Source organism: Spermophilus citellus (assembly GCF_964194105.1).
Source record: "Spermophilus citellus genome assembly, chromosome: 9".
NCBI classification, from domain to species: Eukaryota; Metazoa; Chordata; class Mammalia; order Rodentia; family Sciuridae; genus Spermophilus; species Spermophilus citellus.
In genome coordinates, this window is record NC_138191.1 from 115,720,243 (window position 1) to 115,741,838 (window position 21,596).

General features: G+C 50.3%; 2 protein-coding genes across 3 annotated transcripts; one reads left to right on the top strand and one right to left on the bottom strand.

The window, feature by feature from the left end:
- Positions 1 to 8,720: 8,720 nt before the first annotated feature.
- Positions 8,721 to 14,470, top strand: TMEM54 (transmembrane protein 54). Of its 2 annotated transcripts, XM_081307819.1 has the most exons (7): positions 8,721 to 8,891; positions 9,029 to 9,068; positions 11,077 to 11,270; positions 13,262 to 13,321; positions 13,443 to 13,631; positions 13,732 to 13,866; positions 14,253 to 14,470. In XM_081307819.1, exons 2-7 carry the CDS (start codon positions 9,047 to 9,049, stop codon positions 14,325 to 14,327), a joined length of 675 nt encoding a protein of 224 aa, XP_081163945.1. In that variant the 5' UTR covers positions 8,721 to 8,891; positions 9,029 to 9,046; the 3' UTR covers positions 14,328 to 14,470. The 2 variants fall into 2 exon arrangements, with proteins under 2 accessions (XP_081163945.1, XP_081163946.1); XM_081307820.1 differs by lacking the exon at positions 9,029 to 9,068.
- An 818-nt stretch (positions 14,471 to 15,288) lies between these two features.
- On the bottom strand, positions 15,289 to 20,315 carry HPCA (hippocalcin). Its single transcript, XM_081307851.1, has 3 exons — positions 19,930 to 20,315; positions 15,552 to 15,657; positions 15,289 to 15,428 (listed from the first exon to the last, which is right to left on the bottom strand). The coding sequence occupies exons 1-3, from the start codon at positions 20,305 to 20,307 to the stop codon at positions 15,331 to 15,333; spliced, it is 582 nt and encodes a 193-aa protein (XP_081163977.1). The 5' UTR covers positions 20,308 to 20,315; the 3' UTR covers positions 15,289 to 15,330.
- Positions 20,316 to 21,596: the final 1,281 nt, after the last annotated feature.

Consider the following 21,596-nt stretch of genomic DNA (forward strand, 5'->3'; position numbering starts at 1 on the left):
AAAAGACAAGAAAAGGGACTGGGTTGTGACTCAGTGGTAGAGCACTTGCCTAGCATGTGTGAGGCACTGAGTTCAAGTCTCAGCACCACAGATAAGTAAATGAATAAAATAAAGGTCCATCAACAACTAAAATAAATTATATATGTATATCAATACACACACACACACACACACACACACACACACATATATATATGACAAGATCTTAGTAGTATTATGCAAATAATTTGGGGGAATAAAGAGCATAAATTTGACTTCACAGACCCTCTGAAAAGGTCCTGAGGACCAGCAAGCATTCAGAGATCACATGCTGAGAAACACTCATGTAATGCTTTATTCATCAGTTAGTATTTATTAAGTGCCTACTGTTTCTCTGATGCTCTTCTAGGCACTGAGTATTGAGTGATGAATTAAAAACAAGTTTCTTAAGGTTTCTGTTTTCATAGAACCAAAATTCTTACAGTTAGAAGCAGAAAATTAATAAATGAATACGATTATTTCACCTAAAGAAAATGCCTTGGAGAAAATAAAACAGGGTAACTGAATAGAGATTGGGAGTAATTTACCTCCACTGTTCAGTATGGTATCTACCCTCCCTATAACTATTTAATATTTATTATTATTATTTTTTCGGTACGAGGGATTAAACCCAGGAGAACTTAGCCACTGAGTCACATCCCAGCCCTTTTTAATATTTTATTTAGAGACAGGGCCTTGCTAAGTTGCTGAGGCTGGCTTTGAACTCATGTTCCTCCTGCCTCAGCATCCTGAGCCACTGGGATTACAAATGTGCGCCACGGCATTTGGCTATTTAATTTTGATTAATTAAATAAGTCCATTTCTGAGTCATACTAGCCACATTTCAAATGCTCAATAATCTGTTTATACATATATATGTACATGTTTATATATACATACATATATGTGTATGTGTGTATATAGATGACATGTATATGGTACAGATAGAGAGATAGTTCCTGATGCATTGGCAGTACAAAGCCAAGGGGCCGATTGAAATCCCTGAGAAAGAGGTTACAAACAAAGAAGAGAGGGCTTTGACTGTTGACCAAATTCTCAAGTATGCCACCATGAATGGTTAACAAAATGGAGATCTCAAAAAGTCGAATTGTTGAGATGGTATTAAAGTGAGATGGAAAGACAGGAGCTGGAGTTGAGGTATAGCTCAGTGGCAGAGTTTGTGCTTAGCACTCACAAGCCTCTCCCTCCCTGCCATTCAATCCCTCCCATTGCAAAAAGATAAGAGATTGGTGTCAGGGAGCGGGGTACTGAAGTGCAAGGTCTCAGAAGTAATCCAGTTATTGATGATAATAATTGGACCAAGGCTGGTCTCAATAAAGGTCAAAGTATTAACCTTAAAAATGGGTCATTGACACTTAACTTAGGTATCTCAAGTCCATTTCTTAAGAAACCATCTGAAGAGATCAAGAAATAATGGTTACAGAAGTAGGAGGAAAATCTGAAGTGCATGGGGTCACAGAAGCAAGAGCTACTCCCCCCACCGCAATGCACAGCACAGGCAGGGTCTTGCTGGGTTGCTCAGGCTGGTCTGAACTCCTGGGCTGCCAGCCCCCAGCCTCAGCCTCCCAAGCAGCTGGGACTACAGGTGAGCACCACCCAACCTGCTCTGTCTGGTTTTAATTGGTTTGTTTATCTTTTTGCTGTTGAGTTGGAGTGTTCTGGACACTAGATCCTTGCTAGATACTGGATTTGCAAACATCTCTTCCCTCCTGTAGGGTGTCTTTTCACTTTCTTTTTTCTTTTCCCTTCCTTTCTTTTGTTTCAGTACTGGGGATTTAACCAGGGGTGCGCTACTACCACTAAGCTCTATCCCCAGCCCTTTTTATTTTATCTATCTATCTATCTACTTATTTATTTGTGGTTCTGGGGATTGAACCCAGGGCCTTTTGCATGTGAGGCAAGCACTCTACCAACTGAGCTATATCCCCAGCCCAGCCCTTTTTATTTTTTAAGACAGGATCTCACTAAGCTGCCCAGGCAGGAGGATCACAAGTTTGAGATCAGCCCTAGTAATTTAGTGAGAACCTGTCAAATAAAAATAAAAGGACTGGGAATCTAGTTCAATGGAAGATCATCCCTGGATTCAATTTTTATTACCGAAACAAAAACCAACCAGTTTTCTCATCCTCAAAGTGAGTCATCACTTTTCCAAGTCCCTGCAAGGACCGATGGTGTATGGACAAGAAACCAGCACATCTCACTCCTTCCAAGATGGCGTGGGAGGACCCGCCTTCTGTCCCCAGGGGCTCCACTCCCGTCCTCACTCTTGTAGGCCCCGACCTGCCAGCAGCAAGCCTTCTCAGGAGAGGACGTGGTTCACTGGCAAGCTTGGCATGGAAACACAATTGTTCATGCTCCACTTGTTGAAAGACTCTTCCCTTGATTCATCTTGGCACCTTTGTTGAAATTTATGTGTGTGTGTGTGTGTGTATGTGTGTGTGTCTTTATATATATATATACACACACACATATATATATAAAATATATCCCCAATCAAATATAACATACACACACACACACGCACGCACGCACGCACGCACATACACACACTTATTTCTTGTTTATTTCTGGACTCTCAATTCTACTCTGTTCATGTCTATGGCTACCCTTATTCCACTGCCACATTGTCTTGATTACCTTGTACAATTTACTTTGGAGTAAATTGAAATTGGGATGTGTGAATCCTCCAATTTGGTTTTCTATCCCCAAGATTGTTTTGGCTATTTTGAATCTTTTGCATTTCATATAAATTTTAGGATAAGTTTATCAATTTCTGCAAAAAAAAAAAAGGCAGGTTGGATTTATTTATTTATTTGGTGCTGGGACTGAACTCAGGGCCTTGCATATGCTAGGCAAGTGCTCTACCACTGAACTAGCCACTCTCAGCCCCAGGTTGGATTTTGATAGGGATTATATTGAACCTGTAGATAAATTTGGGGAGAATGGCCATCCTAATCATATTTAGTCTTCTAATCCATGAGCTTTGGATGTCTTTCCATTTATTTAAGTCTTCTTTAATTTCTTTAATGTTACTGGTTTTAAGCAAAAGAATGACATGATCTGATTTATGCTCTAGAAAGATTGCTCAGTAGTTTGGAAAAATGTTTAGGGGCCAACAGATGCCATGTGAACAGGGCAATAGTAACAGAGGAAAAGAGGAAGGCCCTTATTAGAGGAGTATTTATAATGTAAACTGGCAGGACTTGGTGATTGCCTTCATGCAGAAACAGAAAAGAATGACTCCCAGGCTTTTGTCTTGTTTGTATGGTGATGCCACCAACTGAGGCAGTTCTGTTTGGGGAAAATGATAAAATGGACCAGTTGATACATACTGAGCTCGAGGTGACTGTGAGATGCTGTGTGGAGTGACCCACCTGCGTGGGGCAGCAAGGTGATTGGCTATTTGGGTCCAGATGCTTGGGGGAGCTGCCTAGTGTGGGTTCAGTGATTGGAAAGTCATATAAAAAGGAAACCCATGAACCAACCAATGGGAATAATAAAGAAAGCAGAAAGGACGCAAAGAAAAACATATTCAAAGGTTGAGCTGCTACTGAAATGGCGACCAAGGAGGTCCCTCCAAGGAAGAGAATGAGACCTCACCTCTGCCTGTATGGCTTCTCAACTTTCACCACTGAAAAGTATTCCAGGACATGTCAAAAGCAAGACACAAGCAAAGATTTACTAAAGGACAGAAAAGGTACACACACTCCAAAGGCAGAGTTGTGGGCACCTCTCGCCACTCAGAGAAGACATTGAGCTCTCTAATTATGTCTATGATTTTCCTGGAAAGAAACGTGCATGTTCCCAGGCAAGCTCTTTTGAAAACCAAATTCCATGATAATCGGTTGATGTTTGGGGTTCAGAATGTTTCTCTTTGGTTAAGCAGTCTACCCATAAATCATTTGTAGGCACATTGTGTAAGTCTGATGACATTTAAATTAATTATGTTTTTGTTCTAGTTGATCTGTTACAAGCATATGCTGGAGGTTTTGTTCATCTAACTAAAGGGACAAGCATGACTGGTCATCCTTGTAGATTTGGGTCTCTATCAACTTAGGGTCTCTTTTTCTCTCTCTCCCCCAGGGCCGATTTCTCTCAGGGCTGATGACAAAAATTCACAAAGGAGACTGAGAAGGAAGCCCCCAGGGATGCAGGAACAAACCCTGGAAAGAAGGCAGGAGGCACAGGGGGTGGCTAATAATAATGAGTTAAGGACCCAGTGCCTGCACTGGATTCAGCAAGGTTAGAAGTCCACTGTGACCACAGCAAGGGCTCTTCCCCAGAGGACTGAGGTCACTTTCTGTGGATGAAGGAGGAATTAGGAGCTGGGAAAGTGGAGGCAGCAAGTAAGGCTAACTCATTCCAGAAGTTCCGAGGCGTCAGGGAGAGGAGATGACAAAGCAGTAACTAGAAATGCAAAGAGGGCCAAGGGGCGGTTGTACTTTTTAGGATAGAGAGACTCGAGACTGTTATGGGCTGATGGAGGGACTCAGAAGAAAGTTAGAGGAGGAGGGACAGAGTGGGGCCTTGTGGAGCTGGGGGAGCCACTGAGAGGAGTAAGGAGGTGAGGGTTGGAGCAGCGCTTTTCAGATTTTGACATGAAATCACATTTCAAATTTCCCCTCCTCTATCTCCCCCGCCATCATCCTGGCCCAAGACATCTCACTAGGCCACCTGACCTGGCCTTCAGACACTCCACTTTTGGTTTAGGCTTGATGCTACAGAGGCCAGGAGGGCACTAAACTGACTTGAAGAAGACAGAAATGGCCAGTGGCCTCTGGAAGTTGGGGATGAGGCAGTGGGAGTCAGAATGTGGGCAGCCTGCCAGAGGCCTCTGTGCCTTGATTGAGGTTGGAACCTCAGGGAGGTGTTCAAGGTGTGGCCCTGGAGAGGACAGCTGCAGTCATGAGGAAGGCCACTGGGAGGTCAAGCAGGATACTAAAGGGTCATTCACGTGGATGAGCAGGACATTAGGACAAAAATCCAAATCCTGAATGGATGAAGGAAGGCCACAAAGATGAAGATGATGAAGAGGGTGAGAGTAGAACCAGGTGGCAGGAATCTTGGAGGAGGAAAAAGTGATAAATGATATATACACATAGGAAAAACCAAACCAAACCAAAAACCCTCCAAAAAGTGAGTGGTGGGGGCTGGGGATGTGGCTCAAGCGGTAGTGTGCTCACCTGGCATGCCCGGGGCACTGGGTTCAATCCTCAGCACCACATAAAAATAAAATAAAGATGTGTCCACCAAAAACTAAAAAATAAGTATTAAAAAAAAAGTGAGTGGTGGTTATCCATGGTGGGATAAAGGATATGGGTAACTCTGATTTCTTCTTTACACTTTCCTGAGTTTTGCCACCAAGTTATCTATAGTGAGTCTTTCTTGTTTGTTTTTTAGAAATGTAAAAGAAAGAAAACCAACATAACAAATGCCCCAATTCACACTGTCCACAACTTGTGATTGTAAACATATTAGTTTAAAAAATTAGTTTAAAGGCTGGGGGTGTGGCTCAGCAGTAGAGCACTTGCCTAGCATGTGTGAGGCCCTGGGTTCGATCCTCAGCACCACATAAAAATAAATAAACAAAATAAAAGTATTGTGTCCAACTACAACTAAAAAATAAATATTTTAAAAAATTAGTTTAACCCAGGCACAATGGCACACACCTATAATCCCAGCAGCTCAGGAAGCTGAGGCAAGAGGATCATGAGTTCAACGCCAGCCTCAGCAACTTAGTGAGGCCTGGAGCAACTCAGCAAGACCCTCTCTATATATTAAAAGGGGCTAGGGATGTGGCTCAGTGGTAAGTGCCCTGGGGTTCAGTCCCTGCCACCAATAATAAATAAATAATTAGTTTAGAGAGATAACCACCCCCTCTTATCTTGGACAAGCAGGGTTAGTTGAATTTAGTTTCATGTACATGTACATACATGCATGAAATAGAACATGGTGTGGTTATGAGATGATTTTACTTACATGGGGAAAGGGTTCTTAAAATGAGGTGGGGAACTTTTTAAAGTGAGGAGGGGTTGTACACAGACTGACAGCCTGAACCCACCTCTCCAGCACAGCTCCACTGGGAAGGCCACACCTGGAAAGACCCAGCCTCCAATTTAAGTACACTGGGCCACACCTGGTCGTTAAATGTTCCAGGAAGAGAGAGGAGTGCTACTTGTGTTTCTCTGGCTGGGTTTCAACCCACTTTCACATCGCTCAAGTTATGAATGCCCCTGAAACCCAGAAAGCCCGAAAGGCAAATCGTTATCCCCAATGGACAGTTAGGAGAACTGAGGTGGGGAAGAGCAGGGAATGACCAGAATGCCACAGTAAGTTGGTGGAGAATAAGGAACTAGAGCTCTGGCCCAGGCCAGTGCATGGACAGGTGGGGCAGAGGCAAGGGCCACGGGTGGCAGGGACTGATGGACTTTGACCACCTGGCAATAAGGAAAAGAAATGGCAATAACTTCAGACTCTGAGGTTGGCTGATGGCCGGGAAATGATGTTTTGGAGAGAATCAGGTGAAACAGTTCTTCCTCTTTAGAGGCCCCATAGAATAGGCACAGTTTTGGAGGCTCTCTGCATTTCCAACATACCCTCAGAAGTTAGGACCTGCTTCAAGATCAGGCCTGGATTCAGGTCTCAGCTCTATCATTGATATATGTCATATTATCCTGGAAAAGTTATTCACTTTTCTGGGTCTCCATTTTCTCATGGATAAAATGGGGGTGTTGTTGTTGTTTTTTGTTTTGTTTTTAACACTCTAGGTATACAAAGAGAGAACCATTATCTGTGCTTCTGGAGGCAAAAGCACTCAATGTGTCCAGATGGGCTCAACGTCAAGGGGATTGTCCAACACTGATAGAGAAGCCACCTGCATGTGTATACCTGAGGTGTGACACCAGCTTTGCAGTGACCCTGGGGAGGTGGAGTTTGCCATCAGAAAGCTGTTGGTTGAGTGGTGGCAGGGTGGTGAGAGTAAAGGGCCCATTTTTTTTTAAGAGAGAGAGAGAATTTTTTTTAATATTTATTTTTTAGTTTTCGGCAGACACAACATCTTTGTTTGTATGTGGTGCTGAGGATCGAACCCGGGACGCACGCATGCCAGTCCAGCATGCTACCGCTTGAGCCACATCCCCAGCCCATAAAGGGCCCATTTTTAAAAAATAAATAGATAAACATATATTTAAATATTTATTTATTTATTAGTTGTAGGTGGACACATACCTTTATTTTATTTTTATGGGATGCTGAGGATCAAATCCAGTGCCTCATGCATGCCAGGCAAGCACTCTACCTCTAAGCCACAATCCCAGCCCAAGGGCCCATTTTCTTAAAAAAAACAAAAGCAGCATATGAACGATTATTCATTGTAAGATTCCAACACCACCAAGTGTGAAATAAAAAAGCAAAATCCTCCCCTTTCCCCCTCCCTTGGTTGGCACTTTGGTAGTTCCTTGCTGTTAGGAACAGCTGCACTGTTCATAACATTGTTCCAGACAGATGACCTGGAAGCCCATGTACTGAGGGGCTCCTAGCCTGGCCTGATGGTGGCAGTGATCTGATGATTCTCAAGCGGGTTTCCCCAGGAAAAATGGCTCCCCTCCCCCCTTTGGTGTTCGTGTGTTTCCCAAACTCCAGAAGCTCCCTGCACTGACCCAGGTGACACACTCGGTGCACAGTAAGTGACACTACAGGTGTACAGAAAAGGAACACCTAAGACATCGGGATAGCCCCTGCCATCAAGGCCACTGACCAGTGGGTGGGGTCACAGGCAGGGAATAGATGCCATCAGGTGTCAGCAAGTGCCTCCAGAGGTCTGCCTCAAAGACCTAGGGAGTCCACATAGGCAGCCACAGTACTGCCACTTTGGAGAACTTGGGCTCTGGAGACCTGGATGGGAATCCTGGCCAGGTGGCCTAGGGTGAGTGATTAGCCCTCTGAACCCAAAGGAAGGGAATCACCTGACTAACAGGGAGTCTGAGAATAGCACAAGGACCCCTCCATCCATGCTGGCACATTAAAGGGGCTCAGTAACCCACAACCAGGATTAGTAAAGCTTCTAATATGTATCCTGTCAGATCTGTGCTTTGTTCACAAAGACACTCTAGGGAGTTTCTAAGACATTTTCTTAATTTTGTATCTCATTTTGTTTCAGACAACCTCAAGGGACAGGAATTATCATCCCTGACTTTTGAAGGAGGGCACAGGAACCTGAAGACAGATGAGGAAAGCACCTTGCTCAGCGCGAAAGACTAGACTCAAAGAACATGGCTGTTCTTCATCTGGTAAAAGTAGGTCCCAGGCAGGAAAAGTCATTTGCCTGAGGTCACACAGCAGGCCAGGGACGGACTCCGGTCCCCTAGGCTGCTCTCTTTCACCACCCTCCCCATTCCCAGCCTTCCCCCGGGCGCTTTTTCCGTCCAGGTGCCCATCGGGGCACCATAACCATAGCTGACACCACTCACGCCCTGGCAGGGGCTATAGCTGCCCCTCTGAGTCTCAGTGTCCCTCCGTCAAGGGGGCATCACCGCGGAGGCTCCGGCTGAGCGCAGGGGCATGGGGTCGCCGCAGGGCGGGGCGGGGCGGTGACTCAGCCGCGCGGCCGAAGCTGCGGAGCCGGTCGGACCGGCTGGTGCGAGCGCGCCCAGGCGGCTGGGGGTGCAGGGAAGGGAGGCCGCCGGGGGACGGAGCGCGGCTCGGGCGGGAAGTGGGCGCGGCACGGCTCCGCAGCGCGCACCGGCGGCGGCGGAGAGGATGGGAGCCGAGCGCCCCGGCTGCCGGCAGCTTCTGGATCCCCGCTGACGCCGGCCGCGACGACCCGCGCTGGAGCGACATGTGTCTGCGCCTGGGTGAGCGGCGCCGGGTGGGCGCGAGAGGCCCAGACCCTGCTGTGGGGTGGGGCTCTGTAGGGAGAGCCGAACCGGGCCAGGCCCACCGCTCCGCCTCTAACTCACTTGGCGGCGTGGGCACGTTACTTTTCTTTCAGGGCTTCAGTTTCAGCGAGATGGAGGAAGGAGGGCTGCCGGGTGTGTCTTAATGTGGCCCGAAGCACCTCGGGCCCCTTGACACCATTTTCCTTTCTGAGTGGCATGAATGCTCACAGGACACCCTGGTGGCAGAAAATACGCTGGAGAGACCAGAGAGAGGGAAAGCAGGGCCCTGGGCTCTCACTTCTATACCCTTCTGTCCCCCACCACGCTTGGAGGGAACAGTGTGACAAACCATCATCACAGAGGAGAGGACTGTGTGCCCCTCCCCCCCCCTCCCTGGGCACTGCGATGCTGCTCTTAGGCAGTCCTGGGGAGTCCCCACAGGACACCTTGTGAGCCTCTTTTTTGCCTCATCTGTAAAATAGGCCAGTAGCACCCACCTCCTAGCCTTCTATGAAGATAAACTTAGCTCCAAGAGTGAAGTGTTTAGCACTGTGGACTATCACATTGCTAAATGCTCCCAGAATGGTAACTTGGAAATAAAGCCAGGAACTGCCCTGAGACTCTCAATCCAGGGTTCCAGGCCCAGTCCCGGGCTGGCACTGTGCCTCTTGTTTAACCAAAGTCTTGGTCCTGGGATGCTGTTGTTATTGAGTGCAGCCCTGAGCTGCGTGGTGTCTGGGCTGCCAGGTAGGCAGGTGGGTGGATGGGGTGAGGTGGAGCAGGCCCCCACAGTGAAGCTGCCATGCCCCTTTCTGTTTGGCTGGCCATTCTTCTTCACCAGGTCATTCCAGTTCCACGGTGCCCAGCCAGTCCATCATCGGTTCTTTACTTCCTAGACCTGCTCCAGCCCTAGAGGACTCTACAGGCTCCAGGGGTCTCAGAGGCCAGCTAGACCACCTCTTTGTCTTATACTTGGGAAATCTGGAGCCAACAGAGGGGAGGCGCCCATGCTCGGTCACAGGAGTCTGTGACTGAATGGCCCCTGCCTCCCTGTTCCCTGGTGGAGATTGCCTCTTTGCACAGGATCCCAAGCACAGCCAGCCTAGTGGTTGCTTTTTCCTTTCTTCTTTTTCTCTTTTTTAAAATATGGTTGCAGAACTCCCATATGTGAAATATGATCAACCCTCTTTGTCACACAGATGGGGAGACTGAGGTTTAGGAAGGGTCTCAAAGTCAGATCCCATTAGGAGCAGCTAAAGGAAGGGGCTGTTTAGTTCTGGGAACTGATCATAGTCTTCCAGTCTCACAGAGGAGACTGGCAGGACCAGGGAACCAACTTTATGTGTGTCCTTTAGGGCAGCGTCAGGAGCCAAGGAGGACATTGCAGAGAGCACCTCTAGAATAGCCTAAGCTGTCTGAGGAGTGGGCTTCCTGTTCCTGGGATGTGATGATAGGAGCAGCAGCCACATGGCCAAAGAGAATTTACATTTGGTCCCACCTCCCCCACAGCCCTGCCTAGTGCTACTCTGCGCCAAGAGCTTGCTTTTCCCAGAGCCCCAGAGTTTGACCCACTTTCCATCTATCTCATGTATCTCCTGCACTGAGATACCAGGGTTCTTCTTCCCATTTTACAGATGGGGAAATGGAAATTTAGGGGCTTTAGTTATTTGCCCCAGTCACTTGACTCTAGGCAGTTCAGTTCAGCAATTGTGTTGAGTACCTACTGTCTACCAAACTGAATACCGAGCAGGGCCTGATCCCTGCCGATGGCCCATGGGCTCCATGGAACCTGGACAATGACTGTCGAGCTCACCGTGGTAGCCCAGGGCCTGGCACAGTGGATAGGATGTCAATGGAAGGGTTAGGGAGCTGGAGTTAGAGATGTGAGCTTGAGCCCTGCTGCTCATGACCTAGAGTGCTAACAAGGATAACTCTCCTTTAATAAGTGCCCCCTGGGTGCTTTTCCAGCCTTACAGTCCCAGGACTCACAAATGAATCATGAACCCCTATTACAGAGGAGGAAACTGAGGCTCAGAAATGTCAAGGTACTGCCTCCGAGTCATCCAGAAATAGATTTAGGACCCAGTGTCCATCACTCCAGGGTTAGGTTTACCCCTCTGCCTAGCAGAGTAAGTCTCACCCATGTCTCTGTCCCCCACAGGTGGCCTGAGCGTGGATGACTTCCGGAAGGTGCTAATGAAGACAGGCCTGGTGCTGGTGGTGCTGGGCCACGTCAGCTTCATCATCGCCGCTGTGCTGCACGGCACAGTGCTGCGCTATGTCGCTGCCCCCCGGGATGCTGTGGCTCTTCAGTACTGCGTGGTCAACATCCTCTCAGTCACCTCTGCCATTGTGGTACGACCAGGCCGGGAGGGTGACTGGTGGGAGGGAGGGGCTTGCAAGGTCTTTGATAAGTCCCCACCACAGCTTGCAGGGATAAGCAGGTAGCCCCAGCATAGTATGCCATTTACCAAGTCACTCAAACTCTCTTTGCCTTGGATTTCTCATCTATAAAATGGGGGTGGTAAAAGTGTCCTCCTCACAGGGTCCTGGTGAGTTTTGAATAAGATCGTTCCCAGAAAGCGCTTCGTATAATGTGCCCAGCACATGGTAAGTGTGCACCACTATGAACTAGAATTGTTATTACCACCAAGAAATATTCAAATTACCCTTGGACAGAATAAAGTAATATCAGAGCAGTTTGGGAGGATCCAGGAGGACTTCACAGAAGGGTTTTGTTGGATATGTAGGAGTTTACAGATGAAATTCAATACATAACCTAGGTGTGTGGCCTGCCTGGGGCTGGCAAGTAGGAAAGGAAGCAGGATGGCATTCCCTGTACAGAATGGAAAGACACATGCAAAGACGTGGAGGTGGGCATGTCTACGATCTGTTCTGGAGACCCTGAGAAAACCAGGCTGGCAGGAGTTTATCATTAGACCTGGTTTATAGCAACTGCTCAATAAAGGGTAGCCCTGTTATGACTCAGTGACAGCCCCTGTTTGATGAATATACAAATGAAGTGGCCTGGTATTCTCAGATTTATAGAGCTCTTCTTGGCCTGTCAGCAGAGGCACCTGCGACCTTGGAGGAACATTTACACATCCTGTGGGAGCTCATCCCTGCCACTCCTGGCCGGGACCTCACTAAACCTGTCTCTGTCTGAAAATAAAGCTCAGGCAGCCTGCTGGCCTCCACACCTAGTAGACAAGGCCCAAGCAAATCAGAAGGGCTCCATCAAGTGGGACAGGCTGGGCTATGCAAATGTGGCCAGAGTTCTTGGGATTAAATTATTGTGAGGAAGGCAGAGTGGGGAGGTAATGGGCCCAGGAATGGGCTCTGGGCAGGGCCACCTCTCCTTTGCCCTCATTTCCTCAGTTAATCCTCACCAATCCAGCAACATGGGCCGTTATCATCTCCATTTTACAGAGGAGGAGACCAAGACCAAGATTCACCCCTCCTGCTGATACAAAGATGCCAAACTGAATATGAACCTTGGTGGTTCTGATACCAAAGCCAGTGCCCTTTCTGTGAGCTCATCCTGAGAGTGGGGCTTAGCACAGAGGTTGAGGCACTTAGTTCTGGTTGCACAATGAATGAAAGCCATTGCTGAATACTCATGGTACTCTGCCATTACACTGAGTGAACAGAAGGAGGAAGATTGACTGAATGGAGCCCCAAAGATCCAGAGGGCAGCTGTCGGGGTGGACAGTGCATAGGTTGTCCTGTCTTGAGACAGAGGGTGGTTGGCAAGCCTGCACAGGGAAGGATCTGCACAGTGTGGGGAGCAGGGAGGGTGTTTTGTGAGCATCAGGAGCCTTCATGTCGGTGTCCACATCCTGGGCGATGAGGGAGGACAGTGGCTCAGGGTGGGGCTGAGGAGCTGAGAGCTGGGGCCAGGTCACTGAGACCCTGAAATAATTTCAAATACTATTAGGGATTTTGAATTTTATGCCATAAAGTGTCCTGGTTTGTTTCAATATATAATTTTGGTTTTAATTCCTTGCCAATTGAGTTACTTAGTTTCTTCCAAATCTGTTCCATTTCAGGGAATTACGTCACAGGTATCCTGTGTCGTGCATACTCCTGGGCATGCCTCCTCACATGTGAGGCAGTGGGGAGTCATGGAAGGCTATAGGCAGGGTGTGATCACTCCAGGGCTAGACAAGGAGGAAATGGCTCTGCAGATAGAGGCAGTGAGGGCAAAGCTAAGCACAAGACAAGGAGGTGGAGGTTTGGAGAGCATCTTTGGTGACATTGGTGGCATCTTTATCCAAGAACAGTCCTGACTCCCCCTGCTGTCCTCCAGCACAGGGTCAGAACTGACTTGAACCCCCCCCCACCAGGTCATCACCTCCGGCATTGCAGCCATCGTGTTGTCCCGCTACCTCCCCAGCACCCCCCTGGTATGTGGCGCCTCCTGGGATGGGGCTGTAGGGTAGGGGGTGTGCCTGACCATCATGGAGGCCAGAGCTGCCCAGGGAGGCCAAGCCTGATGTCCACTGACCAGTGGCCTCCCCCATCCAGCGCTGGACAATGTTTAGCTCGAGTGTGGCCTGTGCTCTTCTCTCTTTGATCTGTGCCCTTGGCCTCTTGGCCTCGATCGCCGTGACCTTTGCCACCCAGGGCCGGGCCCTGCTGGCTGCCTGCACTTTTGGGAGCCCTGAACTACTGGCACTCACACCCGACTGTCCCTTCGACCCCACCCGCATTTACGTGAGTGCCTGAGCCTGGGATGGGGGCACCCAGGCCCTTGACAGGGGTGGGAATGGGTCTTGGCACACATCCGGCCATCTCTGTCCCCTGTGCCCTGCAGAGCTCTAGCCTGTGCCTCTGGGGCATCTCACTGGTGTTCTGTGTAGCGGAAAGTGTGTTTGCTGTGCGCTGCACCCAGCTGGCCCACCAGTTGCTGGAACTGAGGCCCTGGTGGGGGAAAAGCAGCCACCACATGGTAAGTCCCCTCCATACTCCTGACTTCCCATATTTTCCTGGAGTTCCTGCTAGGAAGTCCAGGCTGGTGTGTCCCACTCCTCTGTATGGGGTCTCTCCAAAGAGAGAGGTTTAAAGGCTCAGAGAGGCCAGATCTCCTACTAAGTCACACAACTGACGACATCTGGCTCTCCCAGGGCTCAGGACAAATGTTGAGGCAGGCTAAGGGGCATTTGGGCTTGAGTAGGGGATGCTCCAGGGGTCTATCCTTGCTCTTGCATGGGATGATGATGCTCCTTTGCCCTCCAGAGATCTGCCCCACCCTCCCTCCTCCATCCCTAGGGTGTCCTAGAGGAGGGAACCCCAGCCTTGACCCAGTAGGCCCACCAGTGACCTGTGTCTCCACAGATGCAGGAGAGTCCAGAGTCCATGGAGGGCCATGACCTGCTGAGCTGCACCAGCTCTGTGCCCTTGACCCTCTGAGAGCAGATGCCTCGCTGGAGTCCCAGTCACTGGGGGCCTGCAACGAAGCCTGAACTGTGGCCAGTGCCCAGATGACCATCAAGGCCCAGATGACTCCAGGATTCCCAGAGCCCACCCAAGAGGGCTCAGTGGGCCCTTGGGGACCTGGGAGGGGGCTTTCACCTCCTGCCCCGGCCACCCAGCCCATTGCACTGAAACAAGACTTTATTCTGAAGTTATTAAAAAGAACAGAGATGCTCCATATGGCTGCATGCAGGAGGGGACAGGGGCTCAGCCAGGGGGCCTGCGCTTCTTTCCCACGCAGGACACGGTGGAAGGACTCTGCCCGTGGCGGGGGGGGGGGGATACAGAGGGGTAGATCTGTGGTCTGTGTGTCTAGCTGTGTCCATCCAAGAGCTCAAATGTAGCCAGGGTTTATGGGACCACAGCTGCAGCTGGAATCCTGGGAGGTGTTGAGTCCCTATCACGGCCTCCAAGAACTGGGCAGGAAGGGTTGGGGCCCTCCTGCAGGGCAGAGCAACTTAAAGAATCTTCTTCCTCAAACCCCCACAACCCTGAACCCTCAACAACCCTGGAATCCTTCTCTTCCCTCCAAACTAATAGGCTCCTCATCTGGACTTGACCCCCAACTCTACCCAGTCTGAGACCTACCAGAGGGGGAGCACTTCCCAGGTCTGGAAGGGCCTGGCCTCAGAGACATGGAGGGTGGGAGATGGTGGGGCTGTCTGGCTAAGGGCGGGCTGATTCGGAGGAGCAGACCAAGCCGGAGAAGGTATCTCTGTCATCACCAAAGGGAGCTATTTCTTGGACGGTGGAATGCTAAGGGCTTGCTTACTTGGGCCCTTACTTGCAGGCTTCCCTTTTCCAGGGGCCCCCCACAGTGCAGACCCGGGGTGGGAGTCCCCAGTCTGGCCCCCAGCCTGGATAGACACAAAGGAGAGGAAGCTGAGAGCCGGGATGGGGCCGGTGAAGGCAGGGAGGAGAGGGGCCTGGCTCCTGTCGCTCAGAACTGGGAGGCGCTGCTGGGGTCGCACTGCAGGAGGCGCACGATGGACGGGTCGCTTTTGGCCCCGCGGATGAATTCCTCCAGGGACAGCTTGCCTGCGGGGCGAGGGGAGCTGTGAGGGGGAGAAGGCTGCGGCAAGCGAGGGGAGGTGGCGCGAGGGAGGGAAGCAGGGAGCGCCGCCCGCCCGCCCCGTCCACCCGCCCCGCTCCGCCCCTCACCGTCGTTGTTTGTGTCCATTTGGCGGAAGATTTTCTCAGTCCTCTTTTCCGGGGTCGATTCGTCCTCCGGCATCTTCATCACGGACGAAACCATTTTATAGATGGCCTGGGGGCGGGGGAGAGGCGGGGAGTGAGAAGAGCTGCGGGGCCGCCACCGCAGACACAGCCCCCGCTCGCTCCCACCGGCCGCGCGGGCTGGAGAGGGGTCACCGAGACTGGGGCGCTCGGGATTTGGGGAAGGAAGATCTAGGAATCTTCCGGAAGAGAGGGCTATGGGAGCGGGCACTGCCGAACTCCCTTGGAGGGCTAGGTGGGAAAGGAATTGCTGGCACCGGGAGCCGCACGAACAAAGACACCGCAGCCCGAAAGCTCCGAGAGAGCACCAAGAATTGAGGGGTGCAAGGAGTCAGGAGAGATATTAGAGAACCTGAAGGCCCAGAGGGCGAGGGGCTAGAGGGCTTAGGCGGCAGTGCCTGGGCGCAGGTTTGGGGGTAAGTACAAGGTTAGCGGGACGGCTCAGGAACCACCAGCACCCAGCAGCGGGAAGCGGACCCGGGACCCTGGGGGTGGCAGTGGGCTGCGTTGCAGTCTGTGGCCCGCAGGGGGCGCAGGACTGCGTTGAGGCAGCTGGGGCCCAGAGGGGCGGAGAAGGTTATGCAAATGAATGCAAATGAGCATCTGCCAACAGGCAGGGACAGCCTGAGCTCTGCTGGGCCGAGGGTGGCAGCTGCCACGTGCAGGAGCTCCCGAGGCGAAGCGAAGGAGGGTTTTTGTGCTCAATGTACAGAGCACAGAGTGCGCAGCCTGTGGCATGGGCTGGGTTCCTGCGACCCAGAGCTCAAGCACCCGCTGGTCGCCTCAATCTTCTAGATTGACACCTCCTCCCATAAGCCCCCCTTCTTCTCCCATCCCATAAACTTCCCCTCAGGTTCAGCTTCAGGTTCAGCGTCTACCTCCACGCTGCTTTTCTGGCCTCTTTCCCTGGTGTCTGACCCCACATTGCCTCTGAAAGCTCTTTCCAAACACAAATCTACACTACCATGTCCTCATTCCCCAGACCACCCCCTCCGTTCCCTCACACACACAGGCCTCTCTCCAAGACCTCGGTGCACCCTGCTCCTAGTTGCTGCCCTGCCCTCCTTCTGCTGCCTCCCACTCCTTAGGGCTCAGATTATACGATGCTTTCTTAGCGAGTCCTTCTCTGACCCAGGCTGAGTTGGGGCATAAGCGTCCCAGAGCCTCCTGGGCTTTTTCCTTTGAGGACACTTCTCGGGAAGTAACTGTACCTTTGTTGGGTTGTTCCTAATTCCCTCCGTACAGATAAGGACCACCAGCATCTAGTTAGTACCCAGATCCTCTGGACCTAATGCAGTGCCTGACACCTGGCTGGCACTCCCCTGTTTAGAGACCATCAACACCTCCCACTGCCTTTTTTCCAAGTCCAAACTATTTGGCCTTTGGCATTCAAGACACTTCACAGCCTGCCTGCTGCCGACCTCTCTAGAAGGGTAACTCCACCACAGCTCCCAGCTGAACATCCCTGAGCCTCCGAGATTCCCCAGCATATTCGGACTCTGCCTTGAGCAACATACTAGCTACCATTTATTAGGCAACCACTACATGCCAAGTCCCTTACATGCATTATTCCTAGACTTCTCAATAGCCCTGAAAGACAGGAATCATCATCTCCCTTTTCCAGAAGAGAAACCAAGGCTCGAGAAGGGAATGGATGGCAGAGACCAATTGACTTGAGCCTGCCACCTCTTAGCTGCTGGGTGGATACTTGGACAGTCTGGGATGGTGACCAGCAGCAGGGCTTTGAAGTAATATCAACTCGGAAGTGGCTACTTATTTGCCGTGTAGCCTTGGACAAGGGCTTAACCTCTGTGACCCTCAGTTTCCATTTGTAAAATGGGATTAATTTTATCTCCCTCATTAGGATTGCCTAGTGGATTAAATGAGATAGAACAATCAGAAGAGTGGCTGGCTAGAGTCAGTGGTCACCAAATAGCAGCTTGCATGATAGTCATCATTCATCCACCGTGTTGCCAGGTTTTCCCCTGTAGCTCAGTCCCCTGGGATCCTAAATGTCACTTTTATACTCCTGTCACTACACTGATCCGGGTGATGTACACATTGATCTCTCCCACCAGAGTGGGATCCCTCCAGAGGAACAGTCTCTTCCCTCCCATCATGCCCATCATCTGGCACCAGGCTGAATCCTGAGGAGGACTAAGCAGTGTCTTAGAGAGTAACCACTCCCTTTGTGACGGCCCTCCTCCTGGGTCTCCTAATGAATTGGAGTTGCTGCTCATAGTTTCACTGGAGCCTATTTGTCATTAATCAGGCACCAGGGTTTCTAGATCTCTGTCTGCACCCCTGTCTGGGGCCTCTGAGCCGCTATAAAGGAAGCCAGGGCCTAGAAAGCAGAGGCCAGCCAGAAAGTTCTAATGTACAAGTGGCATTAGCTCCAGCAGGACTCAGATTTACCAGCACAGGCTGGCGTGACCACATTAAGCAGAACACGAATCCCTCTGGATTGGCTGGTTTCCAGCTGATCCCTGAGTGATTCTCCACTGCCCTGTCTACTGTGATCCTTCCATCAGGAACTCCACCACACAGAAACTGGCCCAGGAGCTGGGGACATGGAAGAACTAGGTCTCCACTGGACAGCAACACCTCCCGAGGCAGCCACTCTGCTCCAGCTAGAGAGCACAGAGCCAGACCCATAGCAAGAGAAGCCAATGAGTGGGCAGATGAGTTGGGAGGGAGAATGGTTCACAGAGCTGAGGGACCCAAAGGGAGAGTGTTCAGAGATGCTGAAGGGAAGGGGATAATGGCTTGTGCAAGTCTGTGCCACAGCATTACTCCAGGCATCTCAGAGATGTTAAAAAGGCCATTTTGACTAGAGAAGAAGATATGCAGATCCAAAAAAAAAAAAAAAATGATCGACAGTCACTAACATTTACTGAGTACTGAATATATGCAGCACCCTGTGCTAGAACCACCATCCCAATTTATCCCTGCCAGAGCCTGGGAAGCGGGGGCTTAATACCCCCCAACACACCTTTTACAGATGGAGAAAGCTGGGGGAAGTGAGCAAGGAACTGGATAGGTAAAACAGAACAGGCCCTGACCACCTTCAGTGCTGGGCTAAGGGAGTGGGTGCCGACATGGATGAGCTAACACATAACACACTTAAATTTGTACTCAGAAAGGCTCTCATATCAGATCCCTAAATCTTCTGAGGTCAGCATCACCATGCCCATTTTACAAATGAGCGACCTAAGAGTTAAGGCCGACTCCAGAACCGGAAGCCAGATCTCCTGGCTAGGAGCCCAGATCCCACACAAAGGGCAGCTCTGAGTAGTGGACAGCTGAGCTTGACTTCATTTATGTACTGTGGGACTTCAGGCAAAGCACTCTACCTCTCGGAGCCTCATGGGAGTATAGTAAGGATGCACTCAGCATATGGGTATAAGCACCTCACAGTACCACCGAGGACACACTACAGGCACACCTGTAGAAGACAGCAGAGGGCCATGATTGGGCTACAGGTGTATTTTTTAGTGGGAAGTCATGTGGGAGGCAAAAAGGGGGCAGAAGCTAGGAGGAAGGAAAAGAGGTCCAAGTACTGTGCCCTTGGTGGTCCCTCTATCAATTAGTTGGAAAATGGCCAAGTATCCAGTTAGAATGTGACTGTTGGAGTCAGGTGCCCCCTCAGGCTGTGTGGCCTCCAGAAAGTGCCTTGACCTCTCTAAGCATGTTTCCTCCCTGAGTAAATGAGGATCAATAAAATACAACTGGCCTGTACTCTACAGAAATGTCAAGTCATGAAACACAAAGAAAGGCTAAGGAACTATTCCAGACAACAGGCGACTAAAGAGACAACCAAATGCAAGGCATCTTCCTAGACCAGGGCAAAAAAAAAAAAAAAAAAAAAAAAAAAAAATGCTACAGAGAACATTATGAAGACAGTTGGCAAAATTGGAATATGGTCTGTCAATTAGATAATAGCATCGTTTCTATATTAAATGTCCTGACTTGGATAATCATATTATGGGTTATGTAAGAGAATATCCTTATTCTTAGGAAATACATCCTTTACCTACGGGTAAGGGTCAGCATTCAAAACAAGAAAATATTGCATTCATATAAAAATGAAGCAAAATATTAATTGGTGAATCTGGGCCCAGTGGACTTGGGAGTTTTCTCAGTGTTTCTTTAAATCAGCAATTCATTATTTCCTACGAGAGAATTCCATCAATGGGGTCGTAAGAATAGCACCTGTCACCACTTGCCTACCAGCTCTGTTGAGGAGCTAGGAAGGGGTGGCCAGGGCATGCCACCTGGCCTGGCATTCTCGGCCCGGGCCCACCTGCACGATCTCCAGCATCTCCTCCCGACTGATGTAGCCGTTACCATCCAGGTCGTACATGCTGAAGGCCCACATGAGCTTCTGCTCCAGGCGGCCCCTCGAGGTCACGCTCAGAGCAATGATGAACTCCCGGAAGTCGATGGTGCCATCGCTGTTGGTGTCGAAGGTACGGAAGACGTGCTCCGCGAACTTGGAGGCGTCGCCATAGGGAAAGAAGTTGGCATAGATCTTCTTGAATTCGTCCACGTTGAGGATGCCTGTGGGGCAGTCCTTGAGGAAGCCCTTGTACCACTCCTGCAGCTCCAGCTCTGAGAACTCCGTGTTCTCCCGCAGGTCCTGCAGCATCTCTGGCCGCAGCTTGCTGTTCTGCTTGCCCATGGCCAAAGAGCCAAGTCCCACCTGGGTCCCCAAGGGGGTCAAGGGGCAGAGAAGAATGGTCAGGACCTCCTGGTCACCTGTAACCATTCCAGAAGGGCCCCCAGACACCAGCCACCTCAACCCCTCCTTCGACCCAACGAGAGAGAGGAACTGGCCCAAGGTCACACAGCCTGCATCCAGGCTTGTGGCCTCTGTGACATGCTCCACACTGTTTCCCTAGACCTTACACTTCTCTAGGAACAGAGCTGGAGAGGGAGGAAGGAAAGGGGGCTCATATTGACACAGACCCTTCTTGGTGCCTTCAAGAGTGCACATCTTTTCACCCTCCTGAAGGGAAGTCAGAATTTGCCCCATTTTTCAGATGAGAAGGCAGGTTCATTGAAGGGAGGTCACCTGTTTCATGTCACACAGCCATGACACGATAGATCCAACTCTTAGACTTGCCCAGGGAGGTGCAGAAGGACCTCTGGTCCTTCCTCCTAGCCTCTGCCAGCTCTTTGCCTCCCACATGACTTCCCATCAAAAAATTACACCTGGAGCCCAATCACGGCCCTCTGCTCTCTTCTACAGGTGTGCCTGTAAGAGGCAGCACAGGATAGGTGTTCATCTGGTCTCCAACTCAGATCACCTGGGTTTGAATCCCAACTCTGCCTCTTACCAGCTATGTGACTGGGTCAATTCCTTAAACTCTCTGCCTCAAGTAAAGTGGGGGTAAGCATTTACCTCCTGGGATTGTTGGAGGGGATTAAATTAGTTAATGCACGGAAAACACTTAAAACCATGCCTGCATAGACAGGTGCTACATAAGTGTTAGATAAATAAAAATGATTTGTATTACCTAGATGTCACCAAAGTGTGCACAATAATATGCAAGTAAATGTGCACTGACACATCTTCTGCTACACGGCTCACCACCCCCTGGGGCCCATGCCACTCACATACCAGCCCACACCACCCGTGGTCATCATGCCTCCACACACAGCATTCCCTCTGCTCCACACTCGCATGCACTGACACCCAGCACCATGCACAACTCCTATGCCCTGTGCATCAACACACCAGCCCACGACCCCACATGTCTCACACATGCCATCACATGTCAACTCGAATGCCAGCACCTCTCACATGGCCAGCTGCACGTGGGACCTTCAGGCACCCTTGTTATTTTTCTTTATTTTCCCAGGGATGCTGCCAGGTCCCAGGAGATGGAGCTGCAGCCCTTCCCACGGGGGCTCCTTTCCTGGGAAACCCCTGGCCCATCCAACCTCCCCCAGCATTCACCTTTAATC

Excerpts from the sequence above, each read along its gene's own strand:
- TMEM54 (XM_081307819.1), top strand. The coding sequence starts at position 9,047 with ATGGAGGAAGGAGGGCTGCCGG. Across the intron at positions 13,322-13,442 it reads ACCTCCCCAGCACCCCCCTG|CGCTGGACAATGTTTAGCTC; the intron begins GTATGTGGCGCC and ends TCCCCCATCCAG. Across the intron at positions 13,867-14,252 it reads GGAAAAGCAGCCACCACATG|ATGCAGGAGAGTCCAGAGTC; the intron begins GTAAGTCCCCTC and ends GTGTCTCCACAG.
- HPCA (XM_081307851.1), bottom strand. The coding sequence starts at position 20,307 with ATGGGCAAGCAGAACAGCAAGCTGCGGCCAGAGATGCTGCAGGACCTG. Across the intron at positions 15,658-19,929 it reads AGATGCTGGAGATCGTGCAG|GCCATCTATAAAATGGTTTC; the intron begins GTGGGCCCGGGC and ends CCCCGCCCCCAG. Across the intron at positions 15,429-15,551 it reads AATGGACACAAACAACGACG|GCAAGCTGTCCCTGGAGGAA; the intron begins GTGAGGGGCGGA and ends CTCGCCCCGCAG.